This window comes from Dasypus novemcinctus, chromosome 8 (genome assembly GCF_030445035.2).
Source record: "Dasypus novemcinctus isolate mDasNov1 chromosome 8, mDasNov1.1.hap2, whole genome shotgun sequence".
Classification (NCBI taxonomy): Eukaryota; Metazoa; Chordata; class Mammalia; order Cingulata; family Dasypodidae; genus Dasypus; species Dasypus novemcinctus.
Window position 1 is genome coordinate 13,291,887 of NC_080680.1, and position 26,638 is coordinate 13,318,524.

At 43.4% G+C, this 26,638-nt stretch overlaps 1 protein-coding gene across 1 annotated transcript in view; it reads right to left on the reverse strand.

Moving 5' to 3' along the window:
• The window catches only part of LOC101426327 (tripartite motif-containing protein 54), a 32,871-nt gene extending 8,673 nt beyond the window's left edge, over positions 1-24,198 (reverse strand). Inside the window, exons 1-3 of the mRNA XM_058301450.2 lie at positions 24,011-24,198; positions 9,201-9,359; positions 7,071-7,241 (exon numbers count right to left, since the gene is read on the reverse strand). Of these exons, the coding sequence (XP_058157433.1) occupies positions 7,071-7,241; positions 9,201-9,359; positions 24,011-24,184 (504 nt within the window). The 5' untranslated portion in view covers positions 24,185-24,198. The remainder of the gene's footprint in view (positions 1-7,070; positions 7,242-9,200; positions 9,360-24,010) is intronic.
• Between the last annotated feature and the right edge of the window lie 2,440 nt (positions 24,199-26,638).

A 26,638-nucleotide genomic window follows, 5' to 3' on the forward strand; every position in this document is an offset into this window, starting at 1 on the left:
TGCTTATTTTGGTTAAATTTTTTCTTCTTTTGTACTTTCTGAAGGTGGATGCTGAGGTTAATAATTTCAGACTTCGTTCTTTTCTAAGATGTATTTCCCACTAATTACTGCTTTAGTGACATTCTGTAATTCTTATAAGTTGTGTTTTCATTTTCATACAGTTTCAAATACATTCCAGTTTCCATTTTGATTTTTTCTTTGACCCATGGGTTACTTAGAGGATGTCTTCTAGTTTCCAGATATTTGGAGACTGAGATTTTCCAGACATCTTTATGCTATTGATTTCTAATTTAATCCCACTCTTCTCAGAGAACATACTTTGTGTAACTTGAATCCTTTTGTAGTTATTGAGATTTGTTTTATGATCTGTAAATTCGTGAATGTTCTGTGTGCATTTAAGAAGAAAGCGTATTTTGATGTGGTTGGATGCAGTGTTTCATAAATGTCAAGCAGGTCTAGTTGGCTGGTAGTGTTGTTTAAGTCTATTATATTTTGTTGAATACCTAGTTGTTCTATCAGTTATTAAGAAAATGGTATTGGGGAAACGGACTTTGGCCCAGTGGTTAGGGCGTCCGTCTACCACATGGGAGGTCCGCGGTTCAAACCCTGGGCCTCCTTGACCTGTGTGGAGCTGGCCCATGCGCAGTGCTGATGCGCGCAAGGAGTGCCGTGCCACGCAGGGGTGTCCCCCGCGTAGGGGAGCCCCACGCGCAAGGAGTTCACCCGTAAGGAGAGCCGCCCAGTGCGAAAGAAAGTGCAGCCTGCCCAGGAATGGCGCCCCCACACTTCCCGTGCTGCTGATGACAACAGAAGTGGACAAAGAAACAAGACGCAACAAATAGACACCAAGAACAGACAACCGGGGGAGGGGTGGAAATTAAATAAATAAATAAATCTTTAAAAAAAAAAAAAAGAAAATGGTATTGAACTTTCTCATAAGAATTACAGATTTGTCAATTTCTCGTGATAGTTCTGGCAGTTTTTGCTTTATGTATTTTGAAGCCCCATTATTAGATACATAAAAATTTAGGACTATGATGCCCTTGATAACCCCATTGTCAAGATGAAATGATGTTCTGTATCCCCAGCAATATTCTTTGGTCTGACATCTATTTTGTCTCATGTTAATAGAGTCACTCTAGCTTTTTTAAAAATGCTATATTAGCATGATACGTCTTTTTCTATTCTTTGATTTTAACCTATTTGTGCATTTATGTTTAAAATGCATTTATCATAGGCAGTATATATTTGTGTATTGATTTTTTATTTATAATCTGACAAGTACCCTTTTAATTGAGGTGTTTAGACCTTTTTCATTTAATGTGATTGTTGATATGGCTAGATTTGAGTTCATCATCTTGCTCTTTGTTTCTGTTTGTCCAGTCCGGGTTTTGTGCCCTTTCTACTCTTTTTCTACCTACGTTTTAACATTAATTATTTTTTCATGATTCCATTTTAACTCCTTTGTTGGTTTATTAGCTATAACAGCGCAGAATGCCGAGTGTGGATCCCCTATCCCAGTTCTGGAGGGAGCAGAGCCACCCTCGTGCATACAGGCATGTTTGCCTGGCCCAGGCTGTCTGGCGGTGGCCTGAGGGACTCACCGTCCCAGAACGTGCCCTGCATATAGAAGGTGGCTCGTGAAACTCCCCTACAGGCTGCTGTGGAAGAGCAGTCAAGTCATGCTGCCCAAGGCAAGGGACTGCTGGCTATAGGACACACAGTGCAGTGCCCAGGGCTGTAAGGAAATTGTTTTCTAGAGAAAAGGGAGCATTCAGAAATGGGGGAAATGTTCAATAGAAATATTTATGTAGAGAGTATCAGGGAGGGAGGCAGATGTGACTCAAGCAGTTGGACACCCACCGACCACATGGGAGGTCCCAAGTTCGGTTCCCAGGGCCCCTTAAAGAAGACAAGCAAGACAGTAAGCTGCCACAATGGGTTGGTGCAGCAAGCTGATCCAACGAGATGACGCAATGCGGAGACACAACAAGGAAACATAGTGAGAGACATGACAAGCAGGGAACAGAGATGGCTCAAGCAATTGAGTGCCTCCCATGGGAGGTCCAGGGTTTGGTATCCAGTACCTCCTAAAAAGAAGATGAGCACACAATACACATACACAGAGAGCAGACAGTGAGCACAAACAAGGAGGTGGGGACGGTGTTGGTTGGGGTGGGAGAAAGAAAGAAATAAAATAAATCTAAAAAAAAAAAAAAAGAAAGTATCAGGGAGGCCCCTGCATTTTGCCTGGAGCTAGTCTATAAACTCATTTTTATGGATAAGCCATGAATGAGAGCGTTTGCACAGGTCAATCTGTAAAGACTTGTACAGGTGCTCCCCTTCCTCCTCCTCCTGGCATTTAAGGAAAGCTCTCTCCTACATTATCTGGTTATAAGCTGAAGGAAAAGATGCTTCAGAAGCTAAATTCCAGAATAACACATTCAATATCAAAAAGTCAAAGTTTCAACAAAAGGTTTCAAAACATACACAGAACCAGCAACAATAGACCAGTCAAAGGAAAATATTAAAGCATTAGAAACCATCAATGAGAAGGCTCAGACCTGGGATATACCAGACAAAGAATTTTTTAAAGTGTTCTTAAATATGCTCAAAAAGTTAAAGGAAAACATGGACAGAGAACTAAAGAAAATCAGGAAAATGATAGATGAGCACAAAGAGCATATCAAAATAGAGATGCAAATTATGAAAAGGAACCAAAGCTGAAGATCACAGTAACAGAAAATTTAAAATTCCCTAGAGGCAAAACAGCAGATTAGAGATGGATGAAAGAAAAAGAAAACTTGAAGGTAGGATTGAAATTACTCAGTGTGAGGATCATGAGTATCAGAAAGAAAAAAATAAAGAAATTGAACACAGCCTGAAGAACCTGTTGGACACCATCGAGCATACCAATATATTGTGGGAGTCCCAGAAGAAGAAGGAGAGAAAGTGTCCGAGAGAATATTCAAAGAAATAATGGCAAAAACCTTCCCAAATTTAACAAAAGATAGGAATATGCACATCCAAGATGTGCAACAAATTTCAAACAGTGTATACCCAAATAGACCTATGCCACAAGCACATTATAATCAAACTATCAAATGCCAAAGATGAAGAGAGAATTCTGAAAGCCACGAAAGAGAAACAATGTCACATACAAGGGAGACTCAATAAGATTAAGTGCCAATTTCTCATTGGAAACCATGGAGGCAAAAAGGCAGTGGGCTGACATATTTAATGTTTTGAAAGCAAAAAAAAATGCCAACCAAGAATTCTATAGCTGGAAAAACTGTCTTTCAAACATAAGGGAGAGGAGCAGCTGTTGCTTAAGTAATAGGGCACCTGCTTCCTGCATGGGAGGTCCCAGGTTCAGCTCCCAGTGCCTCCTAAAAAAAAGATGAGCAGATACAACGAGCTGACATAATAAGCAGGCACAACAAGCAGACACAACAAGCAGGGAGCAGATGTGACTCAAGTGGTTGGGTACGCACCTTCCACATGGGAGGTCCCAGGTTTGGTTCCCGGTGCCTCCTAAAAAAGAAGAGCAGGCAATGAGTGAACACAACGAGAAGATACAGGGGCAGACACGAGCAGACAATGAGCAGACAGACAAGGGAGCCATCTTGGGGGAATGGATAAGAAAGAGATTAAGACATTCCCAGATAAACAAAAGCTGAGGGAGCTCATCACCACTAAACTGGCCCTATAAGACATGCTAAAGAGAGTTCTGCAGGTTAAAAGGAAAGGACAATAGGCAGTAGATGAGGGTAAATGAAGAAATAAAGATCTCTAGTGAGGGTAACAATTTGGGTAAATCTACAGCCCATACTATTTTATTTTTGGTTTATAACTCTAATTCTTATTTCCTACAGGATCTAAAGGCAAATTCATAAAATGTCATGAAAAATCAGTGGTTTTGTACTCATAATATATAAGCATGTAATGTGTGACAAGAAAACATAAAAATGGGGAGGCAGAGAGGTATAGGAATATAGTTTGTGTATGCTAGTGAAGTTAAATTGGTATCAAAGCAAACAAGACTGTTACAGATTTAAATTGGTATCAAAGCACAGAATTGTTACAGATTAGATGTACTTTAGTCCATAGTTGCATGTTTGCAATTTATGCAAACTTATGTTTGTTCATTCCTCAATCTTGAGGATTTTGGGATGGTGAATGCCCACTCTGTTTCTGATTGAGAGGGAGCTTAGATCCCATGGGGCACAGATGGATGGAACTGTCTTGCTTGTATTGTAGATACTCTCTGTTTTTTGGGATGGGGGTTGTCCATCATCATCCTTTTATTCGATGTTTTGGCCAAGTCCAATGAACTGGAGAGTAGGTGTGGGCTGCAACTCTGCTGAGATTCAGGGCACAACCGGCATATATACAGCCAAAAGATTTAAGTCTCTGTGATACCTATTTAAGGGCTATAATGCTAATTATAGTTTCAACAAAAGGGGGGAATGCAACTATGGACTAAAGTAGACTTATAATGATTATTCTAGCAATGGAAGAACTTGTAACACTGATGTAAAGGCAGTGGCATTAGAGGATCTGAGGGGAGGGAGAGGGAAGAATTGATACAACATGGGGCATTTTGGGGACATTGGAATTGTTCTGCATGACACAGCAATGACAGGTACATGCCATTACACATTCTGTCAAAACCTATAAAATTGTGCAGTGCAAAGGGTAAACCATAATGTAAACTATAGACCACGGTTAGTAGCAATGCTTCAATATATATTCATCAATTGTAGCAAAGGTACCACACTAATGAAAGAGGTTGTTAATGGGGAAAGTGGGGGATGCAAAAAGGGGTATATGGGAATCCCCTATATTTTTGAGGTAACATTTATGTAACCCAAAGCTTCTTTCAAAATAAAAAAAATAATCATATGAAAAAAGGGGGGCATAAGAACCAGGAAAATTATATATGAGTCCAACCCAATATATTGGGGGTATACATCTTCTTAAATTTTATTCTGGGATGCAAACTCTGGAAAGAGTTTGATTCTTTCAGGTATTACCTTTATTATTTTTCACATGGGTCCAGAATAATGCTAAGTCTAGGGCTAATTATCCCCCATTACAGCGGCAAGACCTTCCTGAGTACCCTTCCCAATGGCCCATGAATTGTGAGCCTTTCTATTCTTGCTGGTGGGAACAGACAGTATTCTCGGTCCCTTGAGCTTTGGCCATGGTTTCTTCAGTCCTTTTATATGGTTCCTTCCCTAGCCTGGGTAGCTTCCTCACAAACATGGGCTGCTCAATACTCCCCTGATCGGAGTATTGGAGATTCTCCAAGTTCTCTCTCTGTTCAACTCTCTCCTCTCTGGTACTCTGTCCCACGTACTCTATCTGCCGTGGTCCTCAGACTCTGAGCTCCATGTCCTGGCCTCAGTGAACCTGCCAGGCTTTGCTTGGGTTCACCGTCTCTGTGCACGGTCTGGAAACCCTCTCAAAGCAAGAAGCTCAGGCAATTGCAGGTCTCACCCCATTTGTTTCCCCTCTTCCGAGGATTACTCTATTTCTTTGCCTGAGATCCAGGGTCTTAAAAACCATTGTTTCATATTTATTTTTCTGTTTATGTTGCTATTGTTGTTTCAGAAGGGAGAGTAAATCTGATCCTTCTCATTCTTGGCCAGAAGAGAAAGTAACAAAGCCAATTTTGATGCAATTATATTGTTTCGAGAAGATCTATAAAAGCCATGCCAAGATCTTCCTCCCAGGTTTCCCTTCAAGGAAGGACTTGCTGCCCTGCAGTGGTTCATTTGACCAACCGTCAGCTATCAGCTCCTTCAGTTACCCTCAGCTGGCCCTTCCCAGAAATGCCCACATCCAGTGGCTTAGCAAGAAGGATCAATGATGGCCTGGCCATTTTAGCCCAAGGTGGAGTGCTCCAATGGGCAATACTGGCTCTGCAGGCCCCAACACAATTGGCAGCTATGTTGTTGGGCCTGCCTTGCAGTTTAACTGCCCCTCTGCTTTATCCTGCTTCTTGGCCCTTCTTTTTATGGATATGGACCTTGAATATCTTGCACCCAAACTCTATCTCAGCTTCCACTTCCAAAGTACTCAACCTACAGTAGCGACTCTTAGGTTGTTAGCATGGGCCACATAATAGTGCTGGACGCTAGATATCAGTCTCCAGTAGGCCTTCTGCCCTGGCCAGTCTATTGTCACTTCTTTACAAGAACTGAAAGTTCAACACGAGAATATGTTGCCAAATGTCCATCTGGTTTTCATTGTGTATGTGTGCATGTTACTCAGTAACCATATCCAGGGATTTATTCTTAAAATCTATATTGCAGTGAGCTATTATATGGGTACGACAGTGATTGAAAGGAAAAGTCTAAGGACATGTATATTACTAGAAGGAAAGCTAAAAAATGTAAATGGGACAGTGTAACATAGTGAAACCTCATGTAAAATACAAATATGGGTGGTATTGCATATATGACTGTTTTTACAAGATATAGATGCAAATAAACTAGAGAGAGGCAAACAGAATTGCAGCTATGTATGGCAGGGGAGGCAAAGAGAGATTGAGAGGTGATGAGTTTTGTTTGTTTTGTTTGTTTTTTATTATTATTACTGGATTAATGAAAATGCTCCAGAAATTATTGAAGTGATGAATGCACAGCTATGTGATTGTTCCAAATGCCATTGATTATAAACTTTGGATGGATTTATGCTTTATTAAGCTATATCAATAAAATTGATTTGTTAAAAAAATCTATATTGCAGGGAGGAAATAATCATGGCATAAAGGAAATCGGGATAGAAGTTGGGACACACTGTCCTTAGTCATCTTATAACAGGATAAATGATGAGGCCATGACCTTATAATTTTGGGGGAGGGAAGACTTTAAAACAATCAGAGCTCACCATTCTTCAAGGTGCAGAGTTCAAAACTGGACGTGTTTCAGGACAAACTTAAAGAGAGTGAGTCTCTAGAAAACATAATGTGTAATAGTTTCTTCCTTGGATTTAATTGAACCTGAACCAGACCCCATCCTGCTGTTTATGTGTCAAAAGGATTTGAACCGTTTGGACCATACCTCCATTGCCTGGGCAGTGCTCTCAGATTTCTGCAACACCAGTTGAATATCCTGAGCAAAGCTGACTTTCCTCTCTGAATAGGCGTCAGAAATTTTTGCCACCTGGTGAGACTCGTGATCACCAAAGAGCTTGCACATTCCACATATTGGTTCTCCATCACTTAGGCACATCTGATTAAGAAAGGAACAATCATTGGAACATCTTATTTTCCTTCCTGTTCTAGCCCCATGGACCAGGACCTGCCGTATCCCAGCCAATGATACTCTGAATGCATTTTAAAGCCTTTATTGAAATCAGTTGCACAGAACATTCTAGCACATGGAGGACAGAGGAGATGGTAGAACCATCTTGCCCCAATAGTAATTTATTAAGTGTGTATTGCCCTTTTGTTTTAAGTAATCCTCACAACCACCCTTTAGCACTATTATAGCCCTTTTACAGATAAGGAAGCTGGGAAGGCTCAGAGATGTTAAGTAACTTGCGCAAGGACCCTCTGCTAGGAAGGGGCGGTGCTGGGATTAGAAGACAAGGTCTTTCTGACTCCAACGTCAAAGCTTTTTCTAATTAACCAAGTCACTCGCCACAGAGAGGCTGAAAGACAGTCATTTATATAAAATGCCTGGTGTGGTGCCTGAGACTTAGAATTCATAAAACAAATGGTGGCTATCGATAGGCTCACTAGGACCTTAATAAATGAAGTAGAGCCCTACTAAAGGCTCAAGGGAAGGTGGCCCCCTCTTCAGATGCCTCCCCTCCCTCCTCTGCACCACAGGTGAGGAGGTGACCTTGGAATGAGCATTCACCCTTTGGAAAGAAAGGCACCTGCAAGAATGAGACAGAACTATTGAGAATCTGTGGCAAATGAGAGCGTGTCCTAAAGGCAGAGTCCAAGCAGAAATACCTAACTGTCTCCTATTCTTGTGTCTCCTCAGCAGCACTCCAGGGCCTAAGCTGCCCTGAGCAACGTAATTTATATCCTCTGCGCAACGTCGTTTATCTCCTCTGCAGGGGGAGGAGGGCAGGAAGGGGCTAGAAGGAACAGAGCAAATGAGACTCCCAGTGAGCTCTGAGAGGGCCAGGAGATTGGCTACAGGTGGACAGTCACAGAGATCCAGACCTCTGATGCTCTGAAGAACCGGGAGCTCTTCAAGACCCTTTTTCAGAGCCACCTCTGTGCTTCAGGAGCTGTCTTCAGGGCTTCAGGCTAATAGCCAAATTCTGAAGATTTGCGAAAACTTTTAACCCCCTCCAAAGAAATTACCAACTTAGTTTGTACCTGTAATTAACAAAGCAATCTATCTGAGGGTCCCTAAACCTAGTCGCTAGTGCTATATAATCTGTAAAACATGAAAACTCTGCCTGTTCCTGCCCTGGGGACGTTGGGGGAGTGGGAGGAATCAAATGGGCTAAAGGATGTGAAGAATTAAAGTTGATCTGGTGTTGCATCGGACAAAGGGATTGGTCCTAAAGTCAGTGCCTAAGATAAAAACTACAGCTAAAAGTATCATTGAGAATCCTTTAGCTAGAGAATTTGGCATATATAATAGAGTTGACATGGTTTTTATAAATGGCGCTGTACTCGTGTATAAATGTACAATGTATGCAGCATTGTTCAGAATACAATAGAGAGTTCATACGACACATTGTATGAAAAACTCTTGCTGAATATGAAAATACCAGAATCATACCTCTCCAAACTATTCACAGGAGCCAACAGATTTCCAGAAGGGCAGGTTCACTGCTCGCAGCTTACTCTAACTGGTACCAGCTCATGGAGTGAGACAGAGAGAGCAGATTGTTTTGTTTTCTGTCTCTGTCTCCCCCAACTCCTCACTCTGGGATGATCTACGGCAGTTAAATTCTCAGATGAATATGCTGCCACTTCACTGTAACTATTTGAGCCCCTTCCCAATATCCATAGTCCTTTAAATGCTGCTGTATACTACACAGCTGAAAATTATACACATGCTCACACACATCCATCCAAGCCCCATCCTTAAGAACGAAGGAAAAAGGCAACACTGAATTTATTTGGAAAGTAATCCTCTGCTCTACTCACGAGTTAGTGTCTGGTTTCAATTACATACGGTTGGGCAGTTAGGAAGGAAAACACAAGTAGATTGTAATACCAGATTCATAATTTCTCCATGCTTTTCACACATCTGAGTGAGCTGGTTCTGCGCCTTGGTGTGAAGTATCTCAAGTTCTTCCTTAAACTTTTCCAGGATGTTTTCAGCCAGGATGTTCCTCTGCAATCCATTTGTTCCCCTTCCCCTCAAATAGATGACCTAAAACACAGAGACGGCATGAGCTTGTGGCAAATTCCTGTTGCCAACTGTGACATCACCTTAGGGGAATGATGAGGCCCTGCCCTCCCGCACTCATGAACACCATCCAGGAGGAGGAAAGAACGCATGTCCCGCCCAAGACTTTGAAAAGGAAACAGATTGTCAAAGTCTCCTCACCTCCTGCAAAATAGTAGCCCTCTGAACTGGGGCTAGTGTACATATTTTATCCAAGTCTGCAAGATGAAACAAGAATCTGTGTTATTTTATTCAAGCCTACTGTCTTCCCAAGGAAATGCAGCACAGAGAGGAGGAGAGATGTGCAGTCAGTGACTGAATGACTGGGAGTGCCGAGGTGGTGGGGGAGCACCAGGGAAGACAGGGGGACAGCTCCTTGGGGGTAATGAAACAGATCAGGCTGGGATTCTCAGGGAGGTGATGCCTGATGACCAGGCCAAAGACAAAACAAGGATGCCACCCTGAGTCATCCCCATGGTCCGTCCATCTGACAACAACTTGAACATTGATTGGTTCAACAAATGTTTATTAAACACCCACTATGCTGGAAATACAATAATGAACACCGCAGAGGCCAGTGCCCATCCTACTTTGGCCACACAGCCGCCTCAGGAACTATTCTGTGACTGAAGTTGGAAGCTCCATTTTCCAAAAATGGGGGAGGAAGAGACAGTTGGCTACCGACTTCAGCTACTGATTAGTAAATACAGTTCGTTAAAGTATAATCCTAAGAACAGCTAAAGTTTAAACCTGTCCAAGTCAGAAAGAGGCCAGTAGCAGCCATTTTAACTATGCCTCCTGCATGAGGGGAAGTGGAGATGACTGAAAATCACAGAGCTGGTAGGGACCAGCTTCTTTCCACCCAGATCAGATTGCAGCCCTAGCCCAGGCTCCAGCCCCATCTCTGGCTGGGAGGAAGCTGGGAAGGGACCTGCACCAGCCTCTCCGGATAACTGCAGGCACTTTCAGCCAGCACAGACTGAATAGTCAGACACCTGGGTCTCCAACCCCACACTCCAATAGGGTAAGAGAGGAGTTGTGTTTCCTCGGCCTTTCTGGACAACTGCAGGCACATTTGGTCTGCACAAACGGATTTGCTGAGCACTTTTGGTTCCATCTCCACCCCTCCATCCCCACAGGATAGGCAGGGCTGGTGTTTCCTCAGCCTTTCCAGGCAATGGCAAGCACTTTTGGCCTGCACAGACTGGACTCGTGGGTGCCTGTGGACCCACCCCCAACACCTAATGGATAGAAGGGGGCTGGTGTTTCCTCAGCCTCTCCTCTGCTGCATTCCTCAGCAGGTATGCTTAGCCTACAGGGACTCAACTGTTGGGTGCCTGTGGTTCCATCTCAACCCCTAAAGAGCAGAAGGGACACTACTCCCTCAGCTTCTCAGGGCAACCGCAGGTCCATTTGGCCCACATGGATTAGATCGTTGGGCACTACAGAGGGTCCATCCCCTCCCCTGGCAGGGGACGAAGGGGCTGATGCTCTGTGAGTTTACCTGGGCAACTGCAGTCATTTTGGAGCCACATGGCATAGATTGTTTCCTGCAGCTCCATCCCCATCCCAGGCAGGGGATGAAGGGCATGAAGCTTCATTAGTCTCACTGGGCAACTATGGACAGTCTTGGCCTGCGTGACTTGGATTATTATGCACAGATGCAACTCTTTCCCTACCCCTGACAGAGGAAAATGTGGGAGAAGCTTCATTGGTCGCTGGGGCAACACAGGCATCTTCAGCCTCTACAGGTTACAGTACCACCTGCATTCTTGGTTCCTGTTACACAACTAGCAAGGGGGAAAGGGCAAGAAAGTCCTCAACTAAAGACAGAAATTGCACCCAGAATAAATACATCAGTAAACCAGATGCCAAGACACCAACAAAAAATTACAATCCATTCCAAGAAACAGGAAAATATGGCCCATTCAAAGGAAAAAGATAGAGAAGCAGATGTGGCTCAAGTGATAGGGCTTCCACCTACCATATGGGAGGACCTGGGTTCGGTCCCTGGGGCCTCCTGGTGACAAAGAAGAAGAGAAAGCATACCTGTGCGGCAAGCCAGTGCCCACATGGTGAGCTGAGTGCCTGTGCAAGTGTCCATGTGGTGAGCCGAATACCTGCATGGTGAGCCAAGTGCCTGCATGAGTGCCTGCATGGTGAGTCAGTGCCCATGTGGTGAGCCGAGTGCCTGCACAGTGAGCCTGCACAAGTGAGTCATGCAGCAAGATGATGACACAACAAAAGAGAGACGAAGGAGAGAGTCAAGGTGAAGTGCAGCAGAACCCAGGAACTGAGGTGGTGCAGCTGACAGGGAACCTCTCTCCACATCATCAGGTCCCCAGAATCAAATCCTGGTGAATCCTAGAGGAGAAAAAATGAGAAGAGAAGACAGAAGAGAGAGAGAGAGAGAGAGAGAGAGAGAGAGAGAGAGAGAGAGAGAGAAATAGATACAGAAGATCACACAGTGAACGGACATAGACAGCAAAAACAGTAGTGCAGGGGAGGGGTAGGGGAAGGAGGGGAAATAAATCTTTAAAAAAAAAAAAAGAGGAGAAAGATAAGCTTCCAGATGACATTAGTTGTGGAGACAACTAATCATAGATGTTCAAACAAATCTCCTTTATAAATTAAATGACATGGCTAAAGAGATTGAGGATATTAAGAAGATGGGGTGAGCATAAAGAGAATTTGAAAGCATACATAGAAAAATAGCAGATCTTATGGGAATGAAAGGCACAATAAATGAAATAAAAAATACATTGGGGAAGCGGACTTGGCCCAATGGATAGGGTGTCCACCTACCACATGGGAGGTCCATGGTTCAAACCCCAGGCCTCCTTGACCCACGTGGAGCTGGCCACATGCAGTGCTGATGTGCTCAAGAAGTCCCGTGCCACGCAGGGGTGTCCCCTGCATAGGGGAGCCCCAATAACAAGGAGTGTGCCCCTTAGGGAGAGCCGCCCAGTGTGAAAGAAAGTGCAGCCTGCCCAAGAATGGCGCTGCACACACAGAGAGCTGACACAATGAGATGATGCAACAAAAAGAAACACAGATTCTCGGTGCTGCTGATAAGGACAGAAGTAGACATAGAAGAACACACAGTGAATGGACACAGGGAGCAGATAATGGGGGTGGTTTGGGGAGGAATGGGAGAGAAATAAATTTTAAAAATAAATCTTTAAAAAAGTACATTGGAGGCATATAACTGAGGATTTGAGGAGGCAGAAGAAAGGATCAATGAGCTTGAAGACATGACCTCCTCAAGCAAACATACAAAAGAACAGACAACTAAAAGAATAGAAAAAACTTAACAGGGCCTCAGGGAACTAAATGACAGCAAAAGACATGCAAACAAATGCACCACAGGTGTCCCAGAAGGAGAAGAGAGGGAAAAGGGCCAGAAGGAATATTTGAAGAAATAATGGTAGAAAATTTCCCAGCCATATTGAAGGACACAGATATCATTGTTCAAGAAGCACAACAGGGAAACGGACTTGGCCCAGTGGTTAGGGCGTCCGTCTACCACATGGGAGGTCCGCGGTTCAAACCCTGGGCCTCCTTGACCTGTGTGGAGCTGGCCCATGGGCAGCGCTGATGCACGCGAGGAGTGCCCTGCCACGCAGGGGTGTCCCCCGCGTAGGGGTGTCCCCTGCATAGGGGAGCCCCACGCACAAGGAGTGCGCCCCATAAGGAGAGCCGCCCAGCATGAAAGAAAAGTGCAGCCTGCCCAGGAATGGCGCCGCCCACACTTCCCGTGCTGCTGACACAACAGAAGCGGACAAAAGAAACAAGACGCAACAAATAGACACAGAGAACAGACAACTGGGGGAGGGGGGGAATTAAATAAATAAAATAAAATCTTAAAAAAAAAAAAAAAAGAAGCACAACGTACTCCCAACAAAAAAAAAAATCCAAATAAATCAACTCCAAGACACATACTAATCAGAATGTCAAATGGTAAAGACAAAGAGAGAATTTTGAGAGTAGCAAGAGAAAAGTGATGCAAAACATATAGGGGATACCCAATAAGATTAAGTGCCAATTTCTCATCAAAAACCATGGAGGTAAGAAGGCAGTGTTATCATATATTTCAGATGCTGCAAGAGAAAAACTGCTAGTCAAGAATCTTATATCTGGCAAGATTGTCTTTCAAAAATGAGCCAACTTTAGAATACTCACAGATAAACAAAAAATGAGAGAGTTTGTAGCCAAGGAACTGGCTTTGTAGGGAATACTAAAGGGAGTGCTACAGCCTGAAAAGAAAAGATAGGAGAGGGAGGCTTGGAAAAGAGCCTAGAAATGACAATTATATTGGTAAAAGTAACTGAAAGTGTAAAAAGAGTGGTGAAAATAAAATATAACAGATAAAACCCAAAGGCCAAAATGGGTGAAATTAATACTACCTTTATAGAAATAGCAATGAATGTTAATGGATTAAACTCTAAAATCAAAACACATGGACTAGTGGAATGAATAAGAAAATATGAGCCATCTACTTGCTGTCTAAAAGAGACTCACCTTAGACTCAAAGACACCAGGAGATTGAAAATGAAAGGCTGGAAAAATGTTCCATGCATGTGGTAACCAAAAGAAAAACTGGAGTAGCTATCCTTATATCAGATGAAATAGACTTTAAAAGTAAAACTGTTGGGAAACGGACTTTGGCCCAGTGGTTAGGGCGTCCGTCTACCACATGGGAGGCCCGCGGTTCAAACCCTGGGCCTCCTTGACCCGTGTGGAGCTGGCCATGCGCAGTGCTGATGCGCGCAAGGAGTGCCGTGCCACGCAAGGGTGTCCCCCGCGTGGGGGAGCCCCACGCGCAAGGAGTGCGCCCGTGAGGAAAGCCGCCCAGCGTGAAAGAAAGTGCAGCCTGCCGAGGAATGGCGCCGCCTACACTTCCCGTGCCGCTGACGACAACAGAAGCGGACAAAGAAACAAGACGCAGCAAATAGACACCAAGAACAGACGACCAGGGGAGGGAGGGAAATTAAATAAATAAATAAATCTTTAAAAAAAAAAAAAAAAGTAAAACTGTTATTAGAGACAAGGAAAGACATTATATATTAATAAAAGGGACAATTTACCAGGAAGAAATAACAATCGTAAACGTATATGCACCTTACCAGGATACCCCAAGATACATGAGGCAAACACTGGCAAAAATGAAGGGAGAAATAGATATCTCTATAATAATATTTGGAAACTTCAATAAACCACTTTCAGCATTAGTTAGAACATCTGGGCAGAGGATCAATAAAGAAACAGAGAGCTTGAATAATATGATAAATGGACTAAACCTAATAGACACATACAGAACATTGCACCCCCAAACAGCAGCATATACATTCTTCTTAAGTGCTCATGGATCATTCTCCAGGATAGACCATATGTTGGGACAAAAAGCAGATCTCAACAAATGCAACAAGATTGAAATTTTACAAAGCACTTTCTCTGATCATAATGGAATAAAGGTAGAAATCAACAAGAGGCTGAAAAAGGGAAAATTCACAAATATATGGAGATTAAACTACACTCTTAATTAATCAGTGGGTCAAAGAAGAAATTGTGAGAGAAATCAATAAATATCTTGAGATAAATGAAAACAAGGCAAAACATATCAGAACCTATGGGATGCAGTGAAGGCAGTGCTGAGAGGGAAATTTATAGCCCTCAATGCTTACATTAAAAAAGAAGAAAGAGCTAAAATCAATGACCTAACTACACAGCTGGAGGAACTAGAAAAATCACAGCAAACTATTCACACAGCAATGAGAAGGAATGAAATAACAAAGTTCAGAGCAGTAATCAATGAAATTGAGAAAAACAACCACAAAAAAAATAGAATTAACAAAACCAAAAGTTGGTTCTTCAAGAAGAGTAACAAAATTGACAAACTCTTACCTAGACTGACAAAGAAAAAAAGAGAGAAGATGCAAATAAATTAAATAAAAAAATGAAAACCAGGACATTACTACTGACCCCACAGAAATAAAAGAGATCATAAGAGGATACTATGAACAACTGTATGCCAACAAAACAGATGAAATAGAAATATTCCTTGGAATGTACAAACAATCTACACTGACCTTAGAAAAAACAGAATACCTCAACAAATCAATCATAGGAGATTGAAACAGTCATCAAACACCTCCCCAAAATGAAAAGCCCAGGACCAGATGGCTTCACAGGTAGTTCTACCAAGCATTCAAAGAATATTTAATACCAATCTTACTCAAGCTCTTCCAAAAAATTGAACGTGAAGAAATGCTACCAAACTCATTCTATACAGTCAATATCACCCTAATACTAAAGCCATGTAAATATATTACAAAGAAAGAAAATTATAGACCCAATGCCCCAATGAATACAGATGAAAAAATCCTCAACAAAATACTTCTTAATCAAATCCAACAACGCATTAAAATAATTCTTCATCATGAGCAAGTGGGTTTTATTCCAGGCATGTCAAGGTGGTTTAACACAAGGAAAGCAATCAGCATAATACACCACATTAATAAATCAAAGAAGAAAAGTCACATGATCCTATTGATTGACACAGAAAATGCATTTGACAAAATATAGCATCCTTTCTTGATAAAAATACTTACAAAAGATAAGAATTGAAGGAAACTTTCTCAACATAATAAAGGCCATGTATGAATAACCCACAGTGGACACTGCACTCAATGGTGAAAGACTGAAAGCTTTCTTGTTAGAAATCAGGGGCAAGACAAGGATGCCCACTGTCACAACTGTTGTTCAGTATAGTGCTAGAGGTTCTAGCAAATGCAATCAGGAGCAAGAAAAAGAAATAAGAGCATCCAAATCAGAAAAGATGTAAAATTTTCACTATTTGCAGATGATATGATCCTATACCTAGAAAGTGCCAAAAAATCTGCAACAAAGCTGCTAGAGCTAATAAACAACTTCAGTAGAATGCCAGGATATAAGATCAATATGCAAAAATCAGTAGTGTTTTTATACACCAGTAATGCACAAACTGATGAGGAAATCAGGAAAAAAAATTCCATTTATGATAGCAACTAAAACAATTAAATATGTAGGAATAAACTTAGGATGTAAACAAGGATATAAAGCACTTGTATTCAGAAAACTACAATGCACTACTAAAAGAAATTATAAAAGACCTAAATAACTGAAAGAATATTCCATGCTCATGGATTGGAAGACTAAATATCATTAGGATGCCAATTCTATCCAAATTGATATTCAGATTCAATGCAATCCTGATAAAAATTCTACAAGCAGTTTTAAAACAAATGGAAAACATAATTATCAAATTTATTCGGAAGGGTAAGAGGCCCCAAATAGCTAGAAACATCTTAAAAAGGAAAAGTGATGTCGGAGGGCTCTCACTTCCAGACTTTAAATTGTATTACCTAGCTACAGTGGTAAAAACAGCATGGTACTGACATAAAGATAGGCACATAGACCAATGGAACCAAACTAAGGGTTCAGAAACAGACCCTCACGTCTATGCTCAAGTGATTTTGACAAAGCCTGTCAAACCCACCCAGCTGGGGCAGAATAGTCTATTCAACAAATGGTGCTAGGAGAACTGGATATCCATAGCCAAAAGAAAGATGACCCCTAACTCACATCTTACATAAAAATTAACTCAAATGTATGAAAGACCTAAATATAAAAGCAAGAACCATAAAGCTTGTAAAAGAAAATGTAGGAAAACTTCTTCAGGCCTGGAGGTAGGCGGTGCATTCTTTTTTTTTTTTAAGATTTATTTTTTATTTCTTTCTCTTCCCTCCCCCCACCCCACCCCCAGTTGTCTGCTTTCTGTGTCCATTCGCTGTGTGATCTTCTGTGTCCGCTTGTATTCTTGTCAGCGGCACCCAGAATCTGTGTCTTGTTTTGTTGTGTCATCTTGCTGCATCAGCTCTCTGTGTGTGTGGCTCCATTCCTGGGCAGGCTGCACTTATTTTGCACTGGGCGGCTCTCCTTATGGGGTGCACTCCTTGCGCATGGGGCTCCCCTACGCGGGGGACACCCTGCGTGGCATGGCACTCCTTGCGCGCATCAGCACTGTGCGTAGGCCAGCCCACCACACGGGTCAGGAGTTCCTGGGCTTGAACCCTGGACCTCCCATGTGGTAGGCAGATGCCCTATTCATTGGGCCAAATTTGCTTCCCGCATTCTTAAACCTTACACTCAAAGCATGAACAACTAAAGAAAACATGGATAAATGGGACCTCCTCAAATTTAAACAATTTTGTGATTCAAAGGACATCATCAAGAAGGTGAAAAGGCAGCCCAATCAATGGGAGAAAATATTTGCAAACCACATATCTGATAAGAGTTTGATTTCCATTCTATATAAAGAGATCATACAACTCAACAATGAATAGAGCAAACAATCCATTTGAAAAATGGGCAAAAGACTTAAATAGACATTTCTCCAAAGAGGAAATCCAAATGGCCAAAAAGCACATGAAAAAATGTTCAATATCACTAGCTATTAGGGAAATGAAAATCAAAAGGACAATGGAATATGATCTCACACCACATAGAATGGCCATTATCAAAACAAACAAACAAACACACAAACAGAAAACAGTATGTGCTGGAGAGGCTGTGGAGAAATACGAACACTTCTTCACTGTTTGTTGGAATATAAAATGGTACAGCCTCTTTGGAATACAATTTGGCAGTTCCTCAGGAAGCTAAATATAGAACTGCCATATGATCCAGCAATTACTCTACTAGGAATATATCCAGAAGAAATGAAAACTGTGGCACGAACAGACACTGGCGTTCATAGCAAAATTATTCACAATTGCCAAAAGATGGAAACAACCCAAGGGTCCATCAACCAATGAAACAAAATGTAGTTTGTACATACAATGGAATACTCTGCTGCAGTAAGAAGAAATGAAATTGGGACACATGGTAACTTGGATGAATCACAAAGACATTGTGCTAAGTGAAATAAGCCAGACACGAAAGGCCAAATATTGTGTCGTCTCTCTAATATGAACTAAATACGAAGAATAAACACATGGAGTTAAAACCTAGAGTACAGGTTATTAAGAGATAAGAGGAGGGCTGTGAAGGAGTACTGAAGCTTAATGTATGTAGAAGTTTTAATTAACTTGACTGTAAAAATGGAGAAATGGATAGAGTTGATGGTAACACATTAGAGTGAGCAGCAGCTGGTTTATAAATGGGATTGTGGCTGAAAAGGGTAGTTTAGGGATGTAAATATCAATTAAAAGAAACCTAGGGACTGAATAACACAATGAACCCGGAAGTGGATGAGAATTGTGGTTAATAGTACAAATGCAAGAATGTCCTTCTGTGAACTAGAACAGATGTACATTACTATTGCAGGGTGGTGACAATGTGGAAAAGCATGGGAAAAATACAATTAATGTGACCTATGGACTATAGTTAACAACAGTACTATAATACTCTTATATCAATGCCAAAGATTTACTTTGTTAATAATAGGGGAGTATGGGAAAAAATATGCCAAATAGATGCTATATATTAATACCAGTTAGTGGTAATAGTCTGATGATATTATCTCATAATCTGTTACTAATGTTCCACAATGTAGTATGTTGGTGAAGGGGTATTGTATGGGAATTCTACACATGTGCATGATTGCTTTTTAAGTTCACAATTTCTGTAATAAAAATATATTTAAAAGAACTTATAAAAAACATGAATCCAAGTGAAAGAGTTCAGAATGGTTACTTCTGGGTGTGGGGTTATTTCCTGAGAAGGGCAAGAGCTAAAGGAACATTCCTTGTCTTGATCTGGGTTGGACTTACTTGGATGTATATATCCACCTCCATCCCAAGGAATTAATGTAAGCTTCAGATTTGTGCACTTTATATATCATATTGTATGTACTTTTCTTCTTTACAGATTTATTCATTTCTCCCCCCTCCCTCTCTGTCCATTTGCTGTATATTCTTCTGTGCCTGCTTGTATTCTCATTAGGCGGCTCCAGGAACCAATCCTGGGACATTTTGAAGTGGGAGAGAGGCGATCATTCTCTTGCATCACCTCAACTCCCTGATCAGCTACATCCCTTATTGTCTCTCCTCTGTGTCTCTTTTTGTTGCGTCATCTTGCTGCATTAGCTCTCCATGTGGGGCAGCACTCCTGCGTGGGGCAGCACTCCTGCGTGGGGCAGCACTCCTTGCACGGGGCAGCATTCCATGTGGGCCAGCTTGCCACACAGGCCAGCTTGCCTTAACCAGGAGGCCCTGGGTATCGAATCCTGGGCCTCCTATATGGTAGATGGGAGCCCAACTGCTTGAGCCACATCTGTTTCCCTACTGAATGGACTTTGTACCATAAAGATTTCTACATGAATGTCATAAACATTATGACTTAAATTTTAAGGCTTGGTTTCCTTATTTAGAAAATGGGGATAAGGAATCGGTCCGGTCAATTCATTTTTCTGTGGAATAATTTATCCCCCTGAATTTGGTGGGAAATTTCCACAACAGTGGCATTTTGTAGTGAGAGTGGGTTGCAATTCCAACGTTCTCTCTGTAACTCATTAAACAATAAAATACAGGGTTAAAGGAATTACTATCCTTGTTATGCTTCAAGTGAATTTTCCGTTACTTCTCTCAAAAGGGGCCTATTTTAAGTTTTAAGAGAGTCTCACAAAGCCAGAATGCTTGGATTTAGAGATTATCTTCAGCATAACCCGGATTGAATAATTTCAGCCATGTCCCTTCTAGACTGTTCCCCCACCCCTCTTGCCCTGTCTCTGGAATGAAACACTGCTTCTCACGGAGCCTGTAACTTAAATCTCTGCGCAGTTCAGCAGTGGAATGTGTGTGTGGTGCTCCACTTGGCAGCTCCTGTTCTTGCTTCCTGACTCAGGAAGTAAAGCTTGATTGAAATTTCTGTTCGACCTGCTCGGGATTTCACTGGTTCTTCTGGAGTGTGAGAAGAACTGGGCTTGTGAGGGAGGCAGCTCTGGGTTGGAATCCCAACCCCTCTCACTACAAAGTGCCACTGTTGTGGAAATTTCCCAAAGAATTCGGTGGGAGAAATACTCCACAGAAACGAATTAGCCATACCAGTAATCCCAGTACCTGGGGTATAGGGTTTTGTGGGGAGTTTTGTTGTTGCTTTTCTTTTCAAATGAAAGCAAACAGCATTGAACGTTTTCCAGCTGTCCTCTTCAGCAACTCTCTCTCTCAACTCCTTGTGAAGCCGCCTAGTAAGATAGAGAATCAATAGATGGATCTGGAACCTGGCAAAGAGTCCACACGGACATCAATAACCCCGAGATGGCTACTGGGAGACTCTTGGGAGAACTCCAATTCAGAACAAGATTTCCTCTGGAAGCCAGGAGAAGCCCGGGATATTCTCCAGGGGCCTTATCTTTGGGCCCTCCTGGGGGATTGATGGGTGGGGTGATCAATCAAAACAGCAAACAGCTGGGACTCCTCCCCTGCCATTAGCAAAGGGGTGGAATAATTACTGGTTCAAAAAGCAAGTGCAAAGGCCAGCTCCCTCTCTTGCTCTCTTGCCTTCGCCCTGCCCTGGTGCCAGTCCCAGTGCCAGTCCGTGTGCCTGTTCCTTGCCCCCTGTGCCCTGCTCTTGCTGGTTTTCCCCTGCCATGATGGGCCCGCAAGTAAAACCTGGGCATTCATAATCCAGAATGGGAAATTGTAGTCTGTAAATCAGCTCTCTTTATCACTCTTCAGCCCTTCTCTCTACCTGGGGCCCATGATCTGTTATTTTCTCCCATTTCTCTTCTCACCATCCCTTAATAAACTGCTGTCCTAACTAACCTGATGCGCTCTTGAAATTCATTTCTGCAGCAGAGTCAAGAACCTGGACAAAATCCGGTTACACTTGCATCTATTCAGTTATCCTGGAGCTAATTTCAACCTCCCCAAGCCAGAGTCAGAGAAAGAGCTGCCTCTGTGGATGCTCCCGTCTTTTCTCAAAGGTGCAGCTGGTGGAAATTCTTGGCCGCTGCCTGCATGACTCAGCCTGCTCAGTCCCTTCCGCCCCCACTGCTCTCCGTGCCAGGGTTAGACACGAGTGCACTGGGGGGCCCTCAGCCCAGCTCCACCCTCAGATCATGCAGCCAGGCACATCGCTGCACTTCTCCCTCCGGGGGCCACACCTGCGCTACTTCCCCACTCCCCAAATCCAAGTTCAACAAGCTTATTTTTAATAATGGATGCAAAGATCTCTAGCCAACTTCCTCTGCTCTTTGCATTTTCCTCGCAGACTCTCTGAGTCTGAAGGGACGCCAGTGTCCTCTAGGAGGAGGGAAAGCAGAAAGAAGGGAAGGGGACGAGAGAATTCTTATTTTGCAAAGTGGGTAGATAGAAGTTTCTGTTGTGATAAGTAACGTTAAAATGGCCACCCGCCTTGGGCATTGCTGGGAGGGATCCCTTCCCGAGAAAGGATTTGCCAGAAGACAAAACCAATTTCCTGCAGGGGTTTTCCGAGAAAATGGGACAGTGGAACACCCCTACAGAACCAAGCTAAGCAACAGCTGGGGCCAGACCAGTCTGGGTCCAGTAGAGAAAGCTCATCAGAATGGACAAGAATACCATAGTAATCAATGTACAGCGGCTCCCCGTTCAGTAAGACCCCCTCTCCCCTTGGAAACTGGAAACGTAACCAATCAGAAATAGACACTTAGGAAGAGGGCTTTCCAACGGAAACAGTCCATATAAGGCAATGCAGCTTAGCTATCCAATCAGAACTGGTTCTCACTTGCTTCGCTTTTGCCCTTTATTAGCACCCCTTTCCAGCCCCTTGGCAGAGGTCCTGTCCACGCAAGGTTTGGATGCTGCCTGATTCATGAATTGTAAACTGCTCAAATAAACTCCCATAAATAATATCTTGTCTATTACTGTATTTGAGCAGTTGCCTCCAATTGCTGGAAGAAAAATCAGGTTTAAATGTATTACTTAAAATCATGATAGAGAAACTAAATGTTAAAATGACTCAGGGAGGGCAGGGTAGATGAAGCAGCAGAGAGCTAAATTCTCAGCCATCGGAGAGAAAGTGAATGCCAAGAGTATCTAAATCTGATGGACAGAAGAAGAGCAGAATGAGCACATAATTTCGAGCTGTCAAGGTAACTACAAGAACTATCTAGAAAAAGTTAGAAGAGGCTGCCTCTGGGGAGTGGATTGGGGTCGGGAAGAGATGGAGCAGAGATCGCTGCTTTTCATAAGCTCTTTTCTACGGTTCACCCTGTTAACCTTGCGTGTGTATCACTTTGGCATGATTTTAAAATAAACATGCAAACACAAGAAAAGTTTAGTTAGGAAATTAAAATTATCCACTCAAGCATCTGGTGATTTGAGCTGCTATCCTGCCCCTCTCCCCCAATATCCAATCGATTTCTTTTTTCTTTTTTTTTTAGGAGGTACCGGGGATTGAACCCAGGACATCATACATGGCGAGCAGGTGCTCAACCACTTGGGCTACATCCACTCTCCTCCAACTGATTTTTAAAAGATTTTATTTAATTTATCCCCCCCTTGCCGCTTGCACTTGCTGTCTGCTCTCTTTGTCCATTCACTGCATGTTCTTCTGTGTCTGCTTGTCTCCTCTTCTCATCTTCTCTTTAGGAGGCACTGGGAACTGATCCTGGGACCTTCTGAGATGGGAGAAAGGCACTCAATTGCTTGAGCCACCTCAGCTCCCTGGTTTGTCATGTCTCTCGTTGTCTTTCCTCTGTGTCTATTTCTGTTGCATCATCTCGTTGCGTCAGCTCTCCATGCAGGCCAGGACTCTGCACCGGCCAGCTTGCCTTCACCAGGAGGCCCCGGAAACTGAACCCAGGACCCTCCATATGGTCGACGGGAGCCCAATCATTTGAGCCATCTCCACTCCCTCTAATTGATTTTTAACTCTCTCTAATCAACACTATCCCTCCATTCCCACTGACATTACCTGAATTCAGCCCCTGCAGCATCCCTGACAGAATTTCTTTCTTCCTGCAACCCACCCACTCTGTTTTCTTCCGTTCCTTGCCTCCTCTCTCCCTCCCTCCCTGCCTCCCTGTCTTCTCTGTTAAAATGGCCAGAAGAAACAACAATTCTGGTTGGGGAGAGAGATATTATCCAAATAAGCACACAAAAAGTTCTAGGAGAGTAGCACGTGTAATGGTGGGCTTTCAAAAGCCAAGACTAGTCTGACCCTTTCCTGGCAAAAAATGTTACTGGTTCTCCCTTCTTTACACAATAAAATGCAAAGCCCTAAACTACCCTTCCTGTGTTTCCCACAGTGCTCTACACAAGGCCCTCCTCACCTACTGGCCATCCCTTAATCTTCTCCTTTCCCCCTCCTGGAGCTTGGGATCTGTTTTCCTCTTTCTGGAATGTCTTCTCCATCCACATCTGCCCTATTTTGTAGATTCTACCAAGAAGTCTGCTCTTCTGAAACCTTCCTTGTCTCCTACAGCACCTTAGACAGACCTCTAATTTCCCACTTAAGCCACAAGCTACGTCCCCGTCACTGTTGCCCATGTGCTACGGGTTGATCTGTCGAAGCCCTGAATCTCCAGTACCTCGGAAGGCAAATGTCTTTGGAGAGAGAGAGTCCTGACAGGTGGAATCAGACAGGTCAAAACGAGGCGAGCGTGCCCCTACCTTCCTACATACTGGGCAGCAGAACTGGCCGTCAATGTGGGAGCTGTTGTGACACACCAAGATCAGCTCCAGGCACTGCTGGCAGAAGTTGTGGGAGCAGGAAAGGACCAGGACCGGGGGAGTGAAGAGCTCCATGCACACGGGGCAGGACAGCACCTTGCCCAGGGCCTCCATGAGCTCTGCGGGGCCAGCCCCCTCTCCAGGCTGCTGCCCCTCCCCCTGCCAGGCTTCTAGAACAGGCTTGGGGGGGGGGGCAGGTCACAATGGGGCCACTGCCAGGGTTGGCTTTCCCCAAGGGATGAAGAAGCAAAGGAAGCTCCCAGAGGGGCCCAGAGCATGTCGGGTGTGGGGGAATGGGTGAGGGGGTGCAAGGACAGCCAAATCCAGCCAAGACTTTTTTTTTTAGTATGACTCAAGAGCTAAGAATGCTTTTTGCGTTTTTAAAGGGTTGTAACAAAACAAAGCCAAGAATACGCACCCGCTATGGACTATTTGCCCTATGAAAAGCATAAGGGGAACCCAATCCATCTCATAGGCACAGTTCCCTCATTTCCATTTTAGGAGTATCGGGGAAAAGAGGAAGGGAAAATGGGTAGGAAATCTGAAGTCCTGGGCTCAAGCCTAACCCCCAGATTTTTCTAGCTGGACGCTCTTCTGGCCCTCTTCCTGCTGTTACTTCATGCGCCGTGTTGCAACAGCTCCTTTCTGATCCTTTTCAGCTGTGGGATTCTACAAATCTGTGGTTTCTGGTGTGTTACATAACCTTTCCTAATCGTGAGAATGTTTGGATGTGTCCCACCCCTGTGGCAGTTTGAAGTTCTTTTATGAATCCCCGAAAGAGGAAGTTTTGTTTTTGAACTAATCTATCTCTGTGGATGTGAGATCCTTTTGATTGGACTAAATCAGTGAGGCATGACTCAGTTTCGGTCCCCGCCCTCTTGCGGAGTCTGATATAAATGGACACAGCGAGAGACAGGAAAAGGGAGCTGCCATATTTGACCCTGCAACGTGAGAGGAAGGACTCCTGGTTCATCCATAGGTGCCGAAAGGCAGAGAAGCTGGAGACACCGAGAGAGGAGGCCAGAGAGAGACAGGCCCTGTGCCTGGCTGCTCACAGCTGAGCTCTGGGAGATGGTAGATTCTGGAGTAGAAGGCAGGGACCTCGGCAGAGATCGGCCACCATCTTCACCACGTGGCAGGACCCCAGTCAGCAGAACCTGACTTGGGTGAGAAAGCACCTCTGATGGTGCCTTGATCTGGACCTGTCACAGCCTTGGAAATGTAAGATTTTACCTCCAAATAAATTCCCATTGTAAAAGCCAAACTATTTCTGGTAGTTTGCATCAGAAGCATTTGGTGAACTGCTGTTGGACTATCTAACATCTAGGGGTGGTCAAGAGATATGCTTTTGGACAACAAGATTTACATTGTTTGCTGAGAGTTTTGGGGAAAACCTTTTGCTTTCCTGACAAAAGAGACAAATGCAGATTTCATCACCTTCTGCCTCATCATTCCACCTTGTATGAAGACTTAAAACTTGGAGTTGCAGCAGCCATTTTGTAACCATGAGGGAAAACACTAAGAGAATCCTAGACATAGGACTCTGACACCACTAAACTGCTGTACCAGTGCCAGTAAATACTGCCCTCCAATTTATTGTTACATAAGAGAAACAAGGACACCATAAATTGGGTTAGGAACCCTAACTCATGAAACAAGGTAGAAAACAGTAAGAGTGTTGAGAAATAAGAAACTGTAAGCATTTGGAGACTATGTGATTTCTTCCACTGGGAAGCAGAAGGGATTGCCTAAGGTGTGCCCGCCACTGGTAGTTGCTTACTCTACTAGAGCCATTGCCTTCTGTCTTGCTAACAGAACCCCATTTACACTGAGGGCTCCAAAATGACCAACCCTGAAATGATTCTGATTGGTAAAGCCCATCAAGGCAATTCCATGCCCCCTTCCCAGATATTTCCATAACTTTAGGGAGTCCTCCTAACTTGGCGTCCTTGTCCAGTTCTTGCCAATGAGATGTCAGATGAATCTTCTTGATGGGTTACTGGGAGACTTTCTCCTCCTTAGTAAAAAGAATAATCTCCTACCCCTTTTTTCTTGCTGCCTCCCCCCTCCCAACCTTGAGTGTTGTTATGGGAGGATGTAATCTTGGAATTTCAGCCGCCCTCTTGTGACCCTAATGTAAAGACCCAAATATCCGCAGAGACGCCAATCCAGATTCTTCTATTTTATTTTTTTAATATTACATTAAAAAAATATGAGGTCCCCATATACCTCCACCCCCCACTCCTCTCCTCCCCCCATAACAACAACCTCCTCCATCATCATGAGACGTTCATTGCACTTGGTGAATACATCTCTGAGCACCGCTGCGCCTCATGGTCAATGGTCCACACCATAGCCCACACCCTCCCACAGTCCACCCATGGGCCATGGGAGCCAACCCAGATTCTTGACTTCAGCATTGGTGAGCTGTTAAAATCACCTAGCTCCACTTCTTGTAAGTAAAGAATAAAAGTCTTCCTTATTTAAGTCACCATGCTTATTCTTTTTTTTTTTTTAGATTTTATTTATTTATTCCCCGCCCCTGCCCACACCATTGTTTATGCTCTC